General features: G+C 51.1%; 1 protein-coding gene across 1 annotated transcript in view; it reads right to left on the bottom strand.

Annotated features, from left to right (window-relative positions):
- BACE2 (beta-secretase 2) overlaps positions 1-14,774 on the bottom strand; it is a 79,616-nt gene that overhangs the window by 27,400 nt on the left and 37,442 nt on the right. The window contains exons 3-6 of the mRNA XM_077879268.1: positions 8,774-8,990; positions 5,312-5,440; positions 3,997-4,131; positions 2,421-2,522 (exon numbers count right to left, since the gene is read on the bottom strand). Of these exons, the coding sequence (XP_077735394.1) occupies positions 2,421-2,522; positions 3,997-4,131; positions 5,312-5,440; positions 8,774-8,990 (583 nt within the window). The remainder of the gene's footprint in view (positions 1-2,420; positions 2,523-3,996; positions 4,132-5,311; positions 5,441-8,773; positions 8,991-14,774) is intronic.

Below are 14,774 nucleotides of genomic sequence, written 5' to 3'. Positions count from 1 at the left end.
GCGTGAATATATCTTTACTTTTTGTAAAAGTTACGTTGATTTGAACCATATTTATCAGAGGGCAAAATCCCTTGCCAGATGAGTTGATAAGGATGGGGCAGTCATTTGCTGGACCTGAGGATGGGCTAAGATGAGGGTGGCTGAGCCTGCACCCAGGGCAGGGAGCCCCCCATCAGTGCCCGTGCACAGCTCTAATTCGCAGATGAAGGATCAGGCCGAGGGGCCCCGATAACTCAACTAAGGGGCACAGCTCCCAATCAGATGGGGGACCTGCCTCCAAAGAGATGTCTGTGCATCTAAGGGCCTCCCTGGAGGCTAAGCCACATGTCATTGGGGGACAGTTTTGACCCTCAGGTCACAGAGTTTAGAGTCAGAAGTCATCTGAAAGCAGGTGTCATCCTGCATCTGATTTTACAGATGGGGGAGCAGTGGTCTGAACACAAGGGGGCTACAGCTATGAAGAGGGGGAGCCCAGGTTGCTATACCCAGAACTCCCCACAAGGCCCATTTCAAGATACAGACCTATAAACCATGCATTCCTGAAATCCCATCTGAACAAACCGGACCAGGAGACAGAGCCCAACATTTGCACTGCATCTAACTCCCCGAAGCCAGTCATTCCCTTAACTAGAAAGAAACCCTCCTCCACCACAGGAGAAAAAGACCATGCCCATCTTTGGTCCAGGCAGGGACCCAGTCCACACTGGCTGCGCTCTCCCTGCCCAAGACAGAGAGCCTTCTCGGGTCCTCCTCTTCCCGACACACGCTCAGAAATGTGAGGATAATTTTAGACAAGGCCAACAAATCCTGCAATCTCATGTCTTCTCCCTCGTGGCCTTCTCACAAAGTCAGCCACCACTAACCAGGGGCTGCGATGCCCCCCGGGGGGCTCACCCAGCTCCCACCGGGGCTGGAGTCACGGGCTGCGCAGAGGCAGGGCAGCCCACGGGCGTGCGGGGCTCACACGCTCGCCTTGAGCATTCCTGCGGATGGTCCTGACACACGTACAGCCCAGAATACTCAGCCCCAAGATGCTCGTGTCAGGTCTGCTGAGGACATTTTCACTACTGAAGGAGATCAGCATATGGCTTCGTATTTTAAGCGTGGTCTGATTTTTCAGCCAGCATTCTGAATTTAGGGCACTAAAAACTTTACTTGCCGTTTTTTTCTGATTCAGCAGATATGAGACAAGATCAGAGCTTGACTCTGGCTTTTGACCACCGCTGCCTTGGAGTCCTTTCAAGCTCAGAAAGGGCCTCTGTGCTGCTGCTTTTTTGCCACCACTCACCATTCTCTTGATTTGCCTGCTGCTCTTCCCAGGGCAGTTTCAGACTTCTGAAGTTTGGTTCAAGACAACCAAAAACCCCCTCCTCCCTCCCATGATTCTGCTTGGAACCTGTAACAGAGCAGCCGCTGTGCATTTTCCCTTCATTCTTTGATTTCGGCCAGTGGAGTAGTGGGGCAGTCAGCCCCGCGTTAGGACCAGGATTGAGACTTTGGACAGGAGGAGACAGTGGTTTTGGTGACCTTGCAAGGGTGGCCCTGTACAGACTGACGCTTATGAAAACACCCAAGAAGCTGAGAGGGATGTTTGTCTCACGTTCAAACAAAGAGCAGCAGCACCGTGGTTGGGACATGAGATGCTTCTCTTTGGGGGCACCACCGTGTGGGGCGCACCCTACCTCAGCCCTCCCGACAGCCCCGCGATGAGAACGTGGATACTCGGGGCGCCCGAAGCCCGCCCCAGGCACCCAGCTAGGAAAGAGCAGAAACCAGTCTACGTTCAAGTCCACCAGACCCCTGAAGCTGTGTTCTTCTCCATCAATAACTCTGGTCCACCTTTTGCCCCGAACCAACTGGAAAGTTGGGGCCATACTGGAATACTGTCAGCCAGTTCTCCAAAATGCATGTTGCCCTTGAGCGTGATTTTAATAATTACTACACTGGCTGATTGACCTTTGTCTTCTGTAAAAAGAATCACATTCTTTTACAGAAGGATTAAAACCCCAGCACGGCTTGGATGAAAATCAAAAAAAAAAAAAAAAATAGTACGATTTTCTAGTTCATGTGTTTTGTTTTAAAGACCACAAATGTATTCCTGGTTCACTATTTAATATAGAACATTACCAAATGGCTTTTTTTTTCTTAGATTAAAAAAAAATACTACATCCACTACACTATTATTTGAAATACTAAACAGCATGGCACCTTCAGATCCAAGTCCCCTGAGGTTAATGTGAAGAAATTCTGTGCTAGTTAAAAGTAAGACTGAACTTAGTAAGTAATAGTTAAAAAAAAAAAAAATTCAACTCCTCAAAATGCTCAGATGAAGACTATGAGAATACACAGTAGTACTCCCCCCGGATGTGGTCATAACCCGGTGGTGTTCTCCGAGGTTGACGAGCACTCTGAGGACTCACCAGAGACGTGCGGGCCACGGCTTCAACCACTGCATTGAACACCTTCTGGGGCAGGCGCAGAAGCGTGGTACCGCTATCCACGATGGCCTTGTCTGCGTTATACTACAACAGAGGAGAGTTGGTGGGGAAAAGGCGCGTGAGCGACATGACATGGGATACCAGCCTGCTGTCACTGTGGGTCTGCCATACGCAGCCGCAGCCAGGGTACCTCACTCCCGGCTAAACCCACAGTGTCTTCTCAGAACTTGGATCTAGCCCAGTGTTCTCGCTTCCCAGATAAGGAAACAGAGGAAAGGGAAGTGACATGACCAAAATCGACAGCTCTCCCCATGCAGAAACTTCCTCGTTTGGAGGTGCCCAGATGTCCTTGTCGAGGATCCCCCAAGAGCAAGACAAATGGAAGAGCCATTTGTCTTTCCAGATCAAAATGACAACACTAATTACCATTATACAAATCCTACAAAATCAGCACACAGAGTTTGTGTCGTGTTACAGGACCTCCCCTTTGATTCGACCCCTGGATTCTTTAATGGAAAGTAAGTGCCTCTGACGATAAACCCAGCTTCGTGGCCTTAGGACTGGAAACCACTGCAGTGGGAGGGAGCACCATGCTGGGAGGGAGCACCCCGGAGGGAAGGAGCTCTGATGGGTTTCACAGAAGCATCTGTGTATATGGGAACTGTGGTAGAAGGGGATGGCTCATGAGAAAGGAAGTGATGCAGGTAGGAACAGAATGAAATGCTGGCAGTTTTTATAAACCATCCTGCAGACGTTGTAGGAGACGGACTCCCTCAAACTGGCCTCATCATAATGCTGTTATGACCACAAATAAGCCAGATGTATATAGGGTGAGAATGGGGTTCCTACATGACTCGATGCCTCAGCTCTGCACGTCTGCTCCTGTCAGAGGACAGTCAGGGCAGTCAGGACATGCTGCTCTTCAGAGCATCAGTTGTCCTGGAGTGAGAGCTGAGAGGCAGGGGGATGAATGGAGGATAAAGCTGGTGACTCATTTTGGGTTTCATTTGTTTTCTTCTAGTCCCTGTTCTTTCCCTTGCACTGATGAAAACCTGCTTAGTCCATCTCCAGGAACCATCAGGTCCAGATGAACAATGAAATGGTGCTCTTCACACATACCATCTTATGCTAATTTCTCCCTATGAAGCCAAGTGACTGGAAGGAAGCAAATTTTCTGGAAGGAGGAGTTCATCATTATCACGGCCCTATAACTTTTAGTATAATGAATCTTTCATTTGTCTTATAATGTAGTGTACTTCCAAATTTTCTTTTTTTTTAATGTATTTATTTTAGAGAAAGAGTGAGTGTGCACGGGGGGTGGGGGGCAGGCAGAGAAAGAAGAGAATCCAAGCAGACTCCCCGCTGACTGCGGAGCCCCACGCGGGGCTCAATCCCAACACCCTGAGATCACGACCTGAGCCGAAACCAAGAATCAGATGCTAAACTGGCTGCACCACCCAGGCGCCCCTGTACCTTCTAATTTCCTATCCAGGTCCCCGCTGTAGTATTAAAAAGTGACCCAGGTACCGAGACACAAAGACATCACAAGGGTAAATACCTCTCTGCAGTCCAGATTCAGACTCTGGCCTCCAATTTCCAACTTCAGAATTTCTATCTGATAATACCACTCCTCCTTAATAGGGGTATACCAGATGTCTCCTTTGTACAAACTCGGTTCAATTCCACCCAGGACCTGAGAAGAAAAATATTGACGGGTCTAAGAGAATAAATATACGGAGGCACATCAACAGGTTACATACACAGAGAAGCATACAATCAGAAGGGTGGAGCCTCACTGGAATCAGTACCTTCCCATTGTGATGATGTTACACAACACACATGCTTGAAAATTAAACAGGGAACGTTTGAGGGCCACGTACCCCAGGGTTGAACAATATTATGCCCTCATGTAATCAAGAGGCTCTGGTGGTTTCCCTCATGTAAAGGAAGTACATACAATTGTAGCCTTCCAATACCGAGATTCGCCCCCAAACAAATGAGGTAAAACGAGGAGCCACATTGACCCACAATAATTTAGTTCTTCGGAAGACTTAGGAGGACTTATAACCTCACGCACCTGCACGGAAAGCAGAACAGATGCGCTGCCCTCATCAAAACTTCATGTTGCAACACTATAAAGCATCACCCCACAAATCCTAGGCTGTCCTCTATCCTGAAAAGGGGGTACATCAGGTATTAAGATTGGGTGCACTGTAGGCAAATGCCAGTAACAGTATTTGTTTCTCACAGTTGGATGATTAGGGGATTGTCAGCACCCGCTCTGAGGGGCCCTTCCTGTCCCTGTTACCTCCTGGTTTAGAACATTTGGGCACAGAGTCCATCGAGAGGGGACACTCAGGCTACAGCACATGCACAGTGCTGATGCCTTCAATCCATCTGTTTCACTAGAAAACTTTCTGCTGCGAGTGCACGTGCAGAGAAAGGACACACAGGTGTCCCCGTCTCCCCATCCAGTTTAGGAAACCACCGGCATTACCCTCCACCAGCGGGCCAACCCCGAGTGAGGCCCACCTGCCTCAGTAGCCCCTACTGTTCCTCATTCCTCACTGCCCCTCCTCCACCCATCAAAAAAGTCACCCTTCAAAGGAAAAAATTTCAAAATGCTCTAATGGAATTTGAGGAAGCCATGAGAATCATCTTGTGGGTGGCAGGATAATTAGGAAAGATAAAAATAATACCTAATTTTACCCATTTATTTTAAAATGTCGTAAAACGAGGGTTATCCAAATTCCACAGTACTTAAGTATGCTTCTATGTCTAATTCTTCCACCAGGGTGTTAATAAAACAGAAAAACTGCCCGATTAAATTGTGATTTTTTTTTTTTCCCCCTTGAAGACTAAAAGATACCCACAAGACTACCTCCGTTGGTACCAGATCCAGCTACGGGCAGCCCCGCCCCACACATCTGCATGGAGAAGACGTTGGGGATCTTCGCCTGTGCCACCAGAGAATCAAAGAACGTCTCCAGGGAACTGGATGGCTGTAGGAGAAACAAGGACAGCAGCCCCGTGACTCACGGTGTAGATGAGGAGTGACCCCAGGGAGACGCCGGGCCCGAGGTACAAAACGGTTTCTCTTTGCGTTTAATCTTTTTCGTGGCTCAACCACACACAAGCTTCTGATCAAGGACAGTAACGCAGAAGCCTACAACAGACCTTGTTCCTACAACGCAGTTATTTTCCCTGTCTGTACGGCTCTGTTGTAAAAATAAGATAGTATTTCTAAAATTGGAACAGTAGAGAGAAGATCCGCGTGGATGCTGCGCGAGGCTGACACGCAAACACAAGACAGTATTTCTAGAGCTATTAGGATGTCGTCGCATCTCTCACCCTGATGCGACGAGGTGTGCAAGTGGGTCACCGACATGGGCAGTGGACTCGCACCTCAGCCTGAGTAAGTAAGGAGAGAACTGTCGCTGGGAGCGGCCTTCGTGGCTTCAGAGAATGTTCTTCACGTCTCCCGGCCGTGGCTGTCCACTACACCAACCACGGGTCTTGAGCACGAGACCTCTCAGACCCCAGGCCCCGCTGAACTCTGGTGAGCAGGGAAGCAGAAGGGAAGGACAGTCCTGCGCCCCCGGGGGTTTAAAAGCCTGGATTCCTCGCCGCCACCGCTCAGTGGACCGAAGTGGCCCGTGCCTCTCTTCCGTGGAGCCAGCACTCACTCGGGGCGCCCCCACGTCCCAGGGACTCAAAGGAACCCAAAGGAAGAGGCGTGGTGTGCGAGCAGCTCTGAGCTGGGGGGTGGGCCTCCAGGGCTGGTGGACCCGAGGGCAGGGCAGGGACCTGCGCACAGATTTTCACTGTGACCCCTGGGGGATACCAAGCACTCCCAAGTTGTTGATTCCTAACGGAAACTTACTTGTGGTGGCACAGACGCCGTCGGCAGATTCTGACCACCAACGGTCAGTATCAGGAACCACTATTTACTAGTTGTAAGAATCAAAACTGTAATTCTGGAGGGAGTAAGAGCCCAGCCCTTCGGCAAACACAAATTGTCCCATTTATTTAGCTCAGTTGTGTCTGGCCGCCTCCTGCTTCCGTCGAATCTTGAGCAGGATTCGGCACAGTTCCTGTCTGTGACACGTGCAGCATGCTTGGCATCAGGGCAGACGACAGAGACAGAGCCCCCCTCCCGAAGTGGGCCGGGTGTGGTGCTGACCCCGCCTGGCGTTCTTCTGGCCACCCGCCTGCGACTGAATTCTGGCCCTACCACTTGCTCACCGTGTGACTCGTTCCTTTGTTTCTTTATCTGCAAAATGGGGAAACAGTAGCCTCCCAGAGCTGCTCCGGGGTCGCAATGGGCCAATACACACAGAGGCCTTGGAACAGGGCCTGGCTCACTATAAGGGATCCATTGTCATCCTCAGGACGACCGTCCCGTGGGATCCCTCTTGAGCTTTAAGAACATCCAGGTGCCAGGGTCAGCCCCAGAGAGCCCGACTCGGAGGTGTGCAGTGGCTCCCAGGCCCCCCGGTGAGAGAGACCCCCGGAGGGCAGGGTCTGAGGCGCATCCTCGGCGGGAAGCATCGGGACTGACCAGGGGCCGCCCCTCGCTGCGGCCACCACTGTGTGCTCAGTTGGCCTATTTCTGAAACGGCTCCGGGCCACCAGGCCACCCTGCCCCGCTGGGCCTGTTTCCAGCCCCGGCGCCGCATCCGACCCATCCTGTGACTTTGTCCTCAAACCCGGGATGGGAAGCCGATTGCCGTCATCTCAGAATTCTGTACACAAGGAGGCCACGTGGCAAGTCCGGACACCCCCGGGGACTCTCAAGTCAATATTTGCAAGGAAGCTTATTATCAGTATTATCACAGTCGCGGGCAATCCAGTTTTATTCTCCCATCTTCCCAATGGTCAGCATCAAACCAATCACACGCACACCTTTCACTGTCAAAGTCAGGTAATGAAATGTGCCCTCGGTCGCCCGGTCGATACTAAGGAATGTAGTTTATTAGGATATAACATGCTTCATATGAAATTCCATATGAAGCTCACCCCATGGAACTGAGAAGAAAAGGGGCCCCTGAACCCTCCGGGCTCCGCAGACAGGCTCTGGGCGAGGAGGGTAAACCCCTCTGCCCCTCAGCCTGCAGCATCCTGAGACAGGACAGCGTGGCCTCACAAGTCGCTCCCCCGCTCTCCCCTCCCCGCCCTGGGGAGGCTATGAGAACCCCGGGAGCCAACATCCTAGGATGTCCTCACAGGCCCTTTCTCCTTGAGAAGCCACGGGGTCAGGGAACACTCCCTCCCCACCTCGCCCCCTGCACCGTTTACTAGTGAGCCCACGCCAGGATGAACATCCCAGCGGGCAGAGAAGACAGGCCTTTCCTCCCGGATCCCCACAGCCCCCGCCGGAGGGCTCTGCTGGCACCGGGGCTGCAGCTCCTGCAGTCCTGCTTCTGTCTGTTCCACGCTTGCTCTGGCTCCAAGTCAAGCTCTGAACAAGAGGGCAAAGTGCACCACCACGGGGAGTGGGTGGTGGGGTGACCGCCTGTTGCTCTGCTCAAGTGTGTCCAGCCTGAGCCCAGGGCACACCCTGGTATCCAATCTGCATGCCTCGGGATCCCTTCCTGGTGGAAATTCCCCAGCCTGCGAGCAAGCTGGCCTCCCTGCTCAGGCACACCGACGTCACTTCCTTTGGGTTGGCCTGAGCACACCTGTTTGGAGACTCTATCTGGGCCATCGGTGCAGGTTCTAATGCTGATGAGAGAGAGGGCTCCCCTGCTTTCCCCCTGGTGCTTCCTGGGCCAATGGCTGGGGGTCCCCAGGATGCACGTTCAGGCCCCCTCCTCCACCTGGTGAGGCTCCAGGTGGCTCTCTGGGGTGTCCGCAGCCACAGGAAGGCAGCACGATGCTCCTTCCTCCAACCCCCAGTGGGATGCCTCCCTGGCCGAGGTTCCAGGGCCACCTACAGGCTCCATGTCTTCATGCAAATATACGAATTTAATAAATGTGTTTTCTTTTTTTAATCCTCCCCTCAGAAAAGCTCCTAAACACCAAAATTAAAGCGATTCAGAATTTGTTAACATTTTTTAAACTACAGAAGTAAAATTAGCAAAAACAAAGACCAGCGGAAAAAAAGGGAAGGCTACGGGTATATCTTGGCAGGAAGGTTCAAAGAACTGCACCCTTTACCTTACATTTTAACGATGCCTAGACACGTAATTAACTGTGTGACCACGGTCTGTCTCCACCACACGACTCTCACTGACTGACCCTCTCCCAACAGCCGGGACCCACCTGCCGCCCGTCTGATGACCGGTTTGACTCGTCCCACCTTCGATTTACTTAGATCCACAGACTGGCCTTACCTTGGCCAGAGCAGCATATGCGAGTCCAAGTATCCCATTCCATTTGATCCCAGGCAGAAAGAAATTCTCAGACTCAAAGATAGTGGCAATGTTGACAAGGAAGGAGCTGTTGAAGCCTTTGGGGATGGTGACAAAGTCCTCCCCGACGAAGCCGGTCCAGCTCCCTTGCGTGTACTTCACGGTGACATCAAAGCCCTTGGAGCGGTACGTACTGGACCTGGAGAAGGAAAAGAAAAGGCCTGGCCCTCACCCGCGTGTCCGTGTCCAGACAAGGTGGCCGGGCCCATGGCAAAGACAACCCTCCAAAGCACAGGAAAGCGACCACATGCAACCCTTCATAGTTGATAGAGTTCCTGTCGACAAAGTGACATATCCCACAACACATCATCACGAACATTTGGGAGTATTTCTGTGCCACATGGTGGGGTGGGGTGGGTTGGGGTGGGGGACTGGGGTCGACACATAACCCCGAGTTTAACATCTGCCCGAGTAAAGGCCGTAAGCCAGGTGCTTTACTTAACCGCATTTGCCTTTGAAGGCACAAGCCAGTCTGGGCACCCATCCGGCCCCGTGGCTTTGCAGGGTCCCTGCGCTGCTGTTCTGTGACCCAGGGAGGGGCCCGCAGCGGCCTCGGGTTCGGATTCCCACGCGCAACCAATGTGACAAGTAAAGACCAAGCCTCCGCCACCACAGCACTGCTCCTCAGGCCCACATTTCCTCCGGATGTCACAGGCTCCTTCTCACTGCTGTCCCCACGCCCCGAAGCGCATTACACTCAAACACCAAAATAGGGGAGGGGGGTACGGCTAGTGGCCGTACACGAATGTGTGCACTGTGACACCAATTGCTGTGGCACCATCTGCAGTCCTGCATGCACCCGGCCCTAGGCGTAAGAGCTACTGAAACAGATGAGAATCCCGCTCTGGGGCTTTCAGAGACCGACAGTAAACACACGAATACATAAAATTCCATTCAGGGTAGCAATAAAGAGTGGAAGGACTCCCCAGGGCGTAAAGTGGGCGTAAAGAGTGGAAGGACTCCCCAGGGCGTAAAGTGGGCGTAAAGAGTGGAAGGACTCCCCAGGGCGTAAAGTGGGCGTAAAGAGTGGAAGGACTCCCCAGAGGCAGGGACTTGGCGGTCGCCCAGGCCTCTGCAATCCAACCACATCTGTGTGAGCCCTGCATAAACACAGTGAGTCCCGTGGGAAGGACGTTCCGGAGGGAGGACAGTAGGTGTCAGGGCCCTGGGGTATCCAAACCTCCAGCCATCTGAGTTTGAAAACTCTGCTGGTTTATAGGAAGGGACCCAAAGAACGTCTGTAGGCAAGTATCTAAGCACTCAAAACCGAACTCACCCGAGGAAAAACAGTCAAGTTCCTAAGAGAAGGGTCAGGTCACCAAACAGATCACTGTCAAGTGCTCCTGCTTGCCCGCCGTCTTCACTCACTGCCTTAACACTGAGCCTCTGAACACGACGTCTTTGCCATAGGACTGTAAGAACCAGGGCAATCTTGCCCGGGGTCCGGAAGGAAGTGAAGTCAGAGATGATACAACCCCTTCTTGGGGCGCACGTCGCTTACGCTTTAACTATGCTAACAGTCTTTAATTCAGTAGCGGCACTTCCGAGAATCTGATCCCAAGGGAAACACCCACGATGCAGATGGAGATCCCGCGACAAAGACGGTCATTATGTTTTATTTATAATAGCAAACAGTTGGAAACAACCTCAATGCCCAGGAGAAAGGGAACAGTTCAGGGAACCATAGTGCATCGAGATGATGGACTATGATGTAGCACCACAAAATGTGATGGAAAGGGTCATTCTTCTCAATGGCACAGAAATAAGGTGAAAGAAGACTTTTCAGCGGCTCCCTCTGGGTGGTGGGGATCGTGAGGGAGACTCCCTTATGGTCAGGGCTGTCTACAGGGTTTCTGCATACCTTTCATAATCAGAAGGAAGAAAAAGGGGGGATTCTTAAAATGTCTGGCAGACACATTTTGGAGAAAAATTTAATTTATGCTAACTTCATAATGGGATACAGTATATGAAGAATGAGAAATTTTAATATTTGCCGTCTTAGCTCACTCTGCCATGATCTTAAAGAGCATCTGGGGGCACCCGGGTGGCTCAGTGGTTGAGCGTCTGCCTTCGGCTCAGGGCGTGATCCTGGGATCCCAGGATCAAGTCCCGCATCGGGCTCCTTGCAGGGAGCCTGCTTCTCCCTCTGCAAGTGTCTCTGCCTCTCTCATGAATAAATAAAATCTTAAAAAAAGGAGGCGGGGAGACAACAGCATTGAGTGAATGCCTAGTGTGTGCATGAGGGCAGTCACAGACAGAAGAGCGGGAGTGGATGGGTCCAGGCACACAGAAAGCTAGGTCACCCATCAGAAGTCACACTGGTAGGGCAGTCAGGGCAGTCAACCAAGGGGACTGGAAGGTCGCTGTATTGCCAACTTTACTGCCAGCACCAATTCAGGTGTATGTGCTACACATCCAGGGCTTCACACATTTACGAACAGCAATGAACCTACTGAATCGGGACAACGTGGGGCCATTCCTCAGGGCCACAAACGCAGCACTGCTAACAGAAGAGGCGATTTGGAAATGCTCAGAGAACGGGATCCAGCCCAGGGTGCGCACACTTTTCCCGTCAAGGGCTAGAAAACAACTTTTACCTCTTGTGGGTCGCGTGACCTCCCCAGCTCTGCAAGTATGAGGAGGAAGCAGCCACGGACGATACATAGAACAAACGTGCACTGCTGTGCTCTAATAAGGTTTTATTAACAGAAAGGGCAGGTTGGACGTAGCCCATGGGCCCTCGTTGGCCAACCCCTGATCTGAAAGATTAGCTCTCTCCCCAACACAGTGTCAACTACCATGACTTTCTTTGGAGAAGTTGTTTTATTCTTACTCTGCCCACACTACAGAACACTCGTTAGCATCTGCTAACATCGAAGAGCCTGACGCAGCCTCTTAGGTGTATGTGGAGTGTGTCTCCTACACTCCCTAGTCCCCTCACAGCGGGAGCATTCTGGATTTCCTGGTGCCACTTGCAGGATTGAGAGGCCATGGATGGTGCACGGCCCGGGTTCAACCCCTCGTTCGACAACTCAGCTGTGTGACCCTGGGCCAGGTTACATAACCTCTCTGTGCCTCCACCGCCTCAAGTGAAAAAGGAAGACCATGTAGTACCACACCTCTCATGGGGTTAATCTTGAAGACCAGGAGAGTAAGCTCTGGAAAGCGTTTAGAACAAAACCCAGGGACACAGCAGGTGTGCAACAAAAACCACTGTTATAATTACCCAATCACCTGCTGCCTTTATTCAACCTATGAACTACTATCAGAAAATGTAAGAATGTTTTTTTCCTGAGTGCCTGGGTGGCTCAGTTGGTTGAGCATCCAACTCTTGATTTCGGCTCAAGTCATGACCTCAGGGTCATGGGATCGAGCCCTGAGTGTGTGTGTGGGTGGGGGGTCCACGCTCAGCGGGGGGGTCTTCTTGAGACTGTCCCTCCCTGTCTGCCCCTCCCTTGTGCACTCTCTTTAAAAAAATAATAATAAATCAGGATACCTGGGTAGCTCAGCAGTTGAGCGTCTGCCTTTGGTTCAGGTCATGATCCAGGGGTCCTGGGATCTAGTCCCACATCGGGCTCCTCATGGGGAGCCTGCTTATCCCTCTGCCTATGTCTCTGCCTCTCTCTGTTTCTCATGAATAAATAAAATCTTTAAATAGTAATACTAAATCTTTAAAAAATTATTTTTCCTGTAAATGCTCCTGTAGTTACTCTTACTGAATACCCAAAACAGTCTCATTTAGAAGTCCAACCATTCCCACAGGAAGGGGCAAATCTGTCGTTTGACTCCGTCAAGGTGGCTGGGAGCAGTGGAGGGGTCTTCTCGGATTCTAAAGGCAGAGTTCTCCCACAGTCCAGAGCGGTGCCGCCCAACAGACCTGGCTGCGGTGACAGAAATATTACCTATCTACGCTGTCCAACACGGTAGCCACAGGTGCACTGAGCCCTCAAATACGATCACACAGTGACTGAAGAGGTCAACTTCTTACTTCATCTAATGCTAGGTAAATTTAAATAGCCACGTGTGGCTAGCGGCTACCCTTGCAGAAAGCAGAGTTCTAGATAACGCGAGGAAAAAGTGAACGTGCACTCTCTGAGCTCCTTGAATGAAACCTCAGAGAGCAAAAACCCCAGTGATGAATTGTAAGTAACTCTGAGGGTTATCGACGTATAGTTTCCAGCACTACATTTTAAAAAAACAAAAACGTTCCTCCGTCTTCATGCTCCAACATCCTACTTGCTGGCACTGAAATGCTCTGGCTCTCAACTGCTCTGCACGTTAATTAACTATATTGAGAGAGAACCCCAGATTGCCTCCTCCCGTGGCATTCATTCCGGGTGCTCAGAAACAACAATCAATCAAGGATGCAGGGAGCCACGAAAAAGTCCACTCACAGCAATAAAATCACACAGAACCAAGTTCAAGCAGCATTCTGCTTCTGATAGGAGGGTTGAGGACACACAGGCGTGAAAAGTGAAATCAATGAACAGAGGAGAAGAGCGCCACTGAACAATTTATTGTTTGAAAAGAAACCCACTGTTGTTTGCAGAGGACATAAAAAAAAAAAGAGAAGGTGGAAGGGCCGATTTCAGAAGAGGGGAGTCCTGGGGTCTGCTCTGGTCCTCCTAAGCCGCCCCACCCAGGGCACGCGGAGTCTCCTAAAGAATGCAGCCAGGGGCTCTCGTGCATGTTTGGGGGTTTGGAACCTATCTTCAGGGTTAGTGGACTGGCCCACGTTGACCGGATACTACCCTTCTTCTCCGCTCAGGGTCTAGAAGTGACCAGACCAGAGTGGACGGGGCCACTGATGCCTGCCCAGCCTGGAGGTTCATCAACACCCTCAACAATGGCCAACGCTGGGTGGACTCCAACAGTCGCCTCTGGGACAAGCAAACAATGGGTGGGTCCGAGAAATGATCTCAATCATCAGGCACAAATGCCTGCCATCATCACAAGGAGAGATGAGGCATTTCTCAGGGGGCTCAGGGGTCCGGCTCAGCATCCTTAAGAAGGCCACAGGGTAATTCCCTAACATCCTAACACTACGCCCAAGCATCAGTTGAGGAAAATAAACTGGTCCCTTGCCACAACTACTCTGTGGGTTTTCCCCCCAGATGGCGTACGGGGAGGAGGAGACATTTTAATTTCCCCGAATAGTTTACTACAAGGCCAGGGGAACGGGTATATTGGATCTTCAATCAAGCCAACTGGCTGGCGGCTATTTTACTGGCTAAAAAAGAAGTACATCTAAAGGAATACACAATCTTCTTTTTGCCATGTAGAAATTCATTGGAACATTCACCACCATGAAAAGAGGGCCTCTGATGGGAAGAAGCTACACAAATGATGAATGGGTAGCCTGACGGCTCATTCCATAAATCAAAGAGCTCCTGTCAAAGAACCCCAAGCCAAATCTCCAATTACTGGGAAATGTTTCAGGAAGCATTAAACCTGAATATCCAGATACTGGGGGGAGGGGGGGTAGAGGTGTGGGGGGGCTGGGGACGGACTTGAATCAGAAGCTGACAAACCCAACCAGAAACCTTATTATAACTAAGGGAGATCAGAGGGACAAGCAAACACAGAAGCATCACAGGGCAGGGAGCTACGGCTCAGAAAAGAACCCTTTGTCAGAAATCGGGAAGGGAAGTGAGAACGTTCTCGTGGCTTCCGTTAAACACAGTGGTGGAAAAGCACACGCCTTAGGCCAACTGGAAAGTCAGCTGAGAGTAATACGCAAACCAGTGATACATCATTTACACAGAAAATGTTCCCATCTTCGCAATATGACATCTGTGTCCAGTAGAAGCCTGTGAGAAGCACGGGATTGGGGGGCAAAGAACCAACAGAGAAAGGGAGAGAAAAGAAAGTTAACGCAAATCGCAGCAGGCACTTCACCTGCGAAACCCCCACCGTCAGGAGG

This window comes from Canis aureus, chromosome 30 (genome assembly GCF_053574225.1).
Source record: "Canis aureus isolate CA01 chromosome 30, VMU_Caureus_v.1.0, whole genome shotgun sequence".
In the NCBI taxonomy this organism is placed as follows: Eukaryota; Metazoa; Chordata; class Mammalia; order Carnivora; family Canidae; genus Canis; species Canis aureus.
This window is presented reverse-complemented; position numbering and strand designations above follow the sequence as displayed.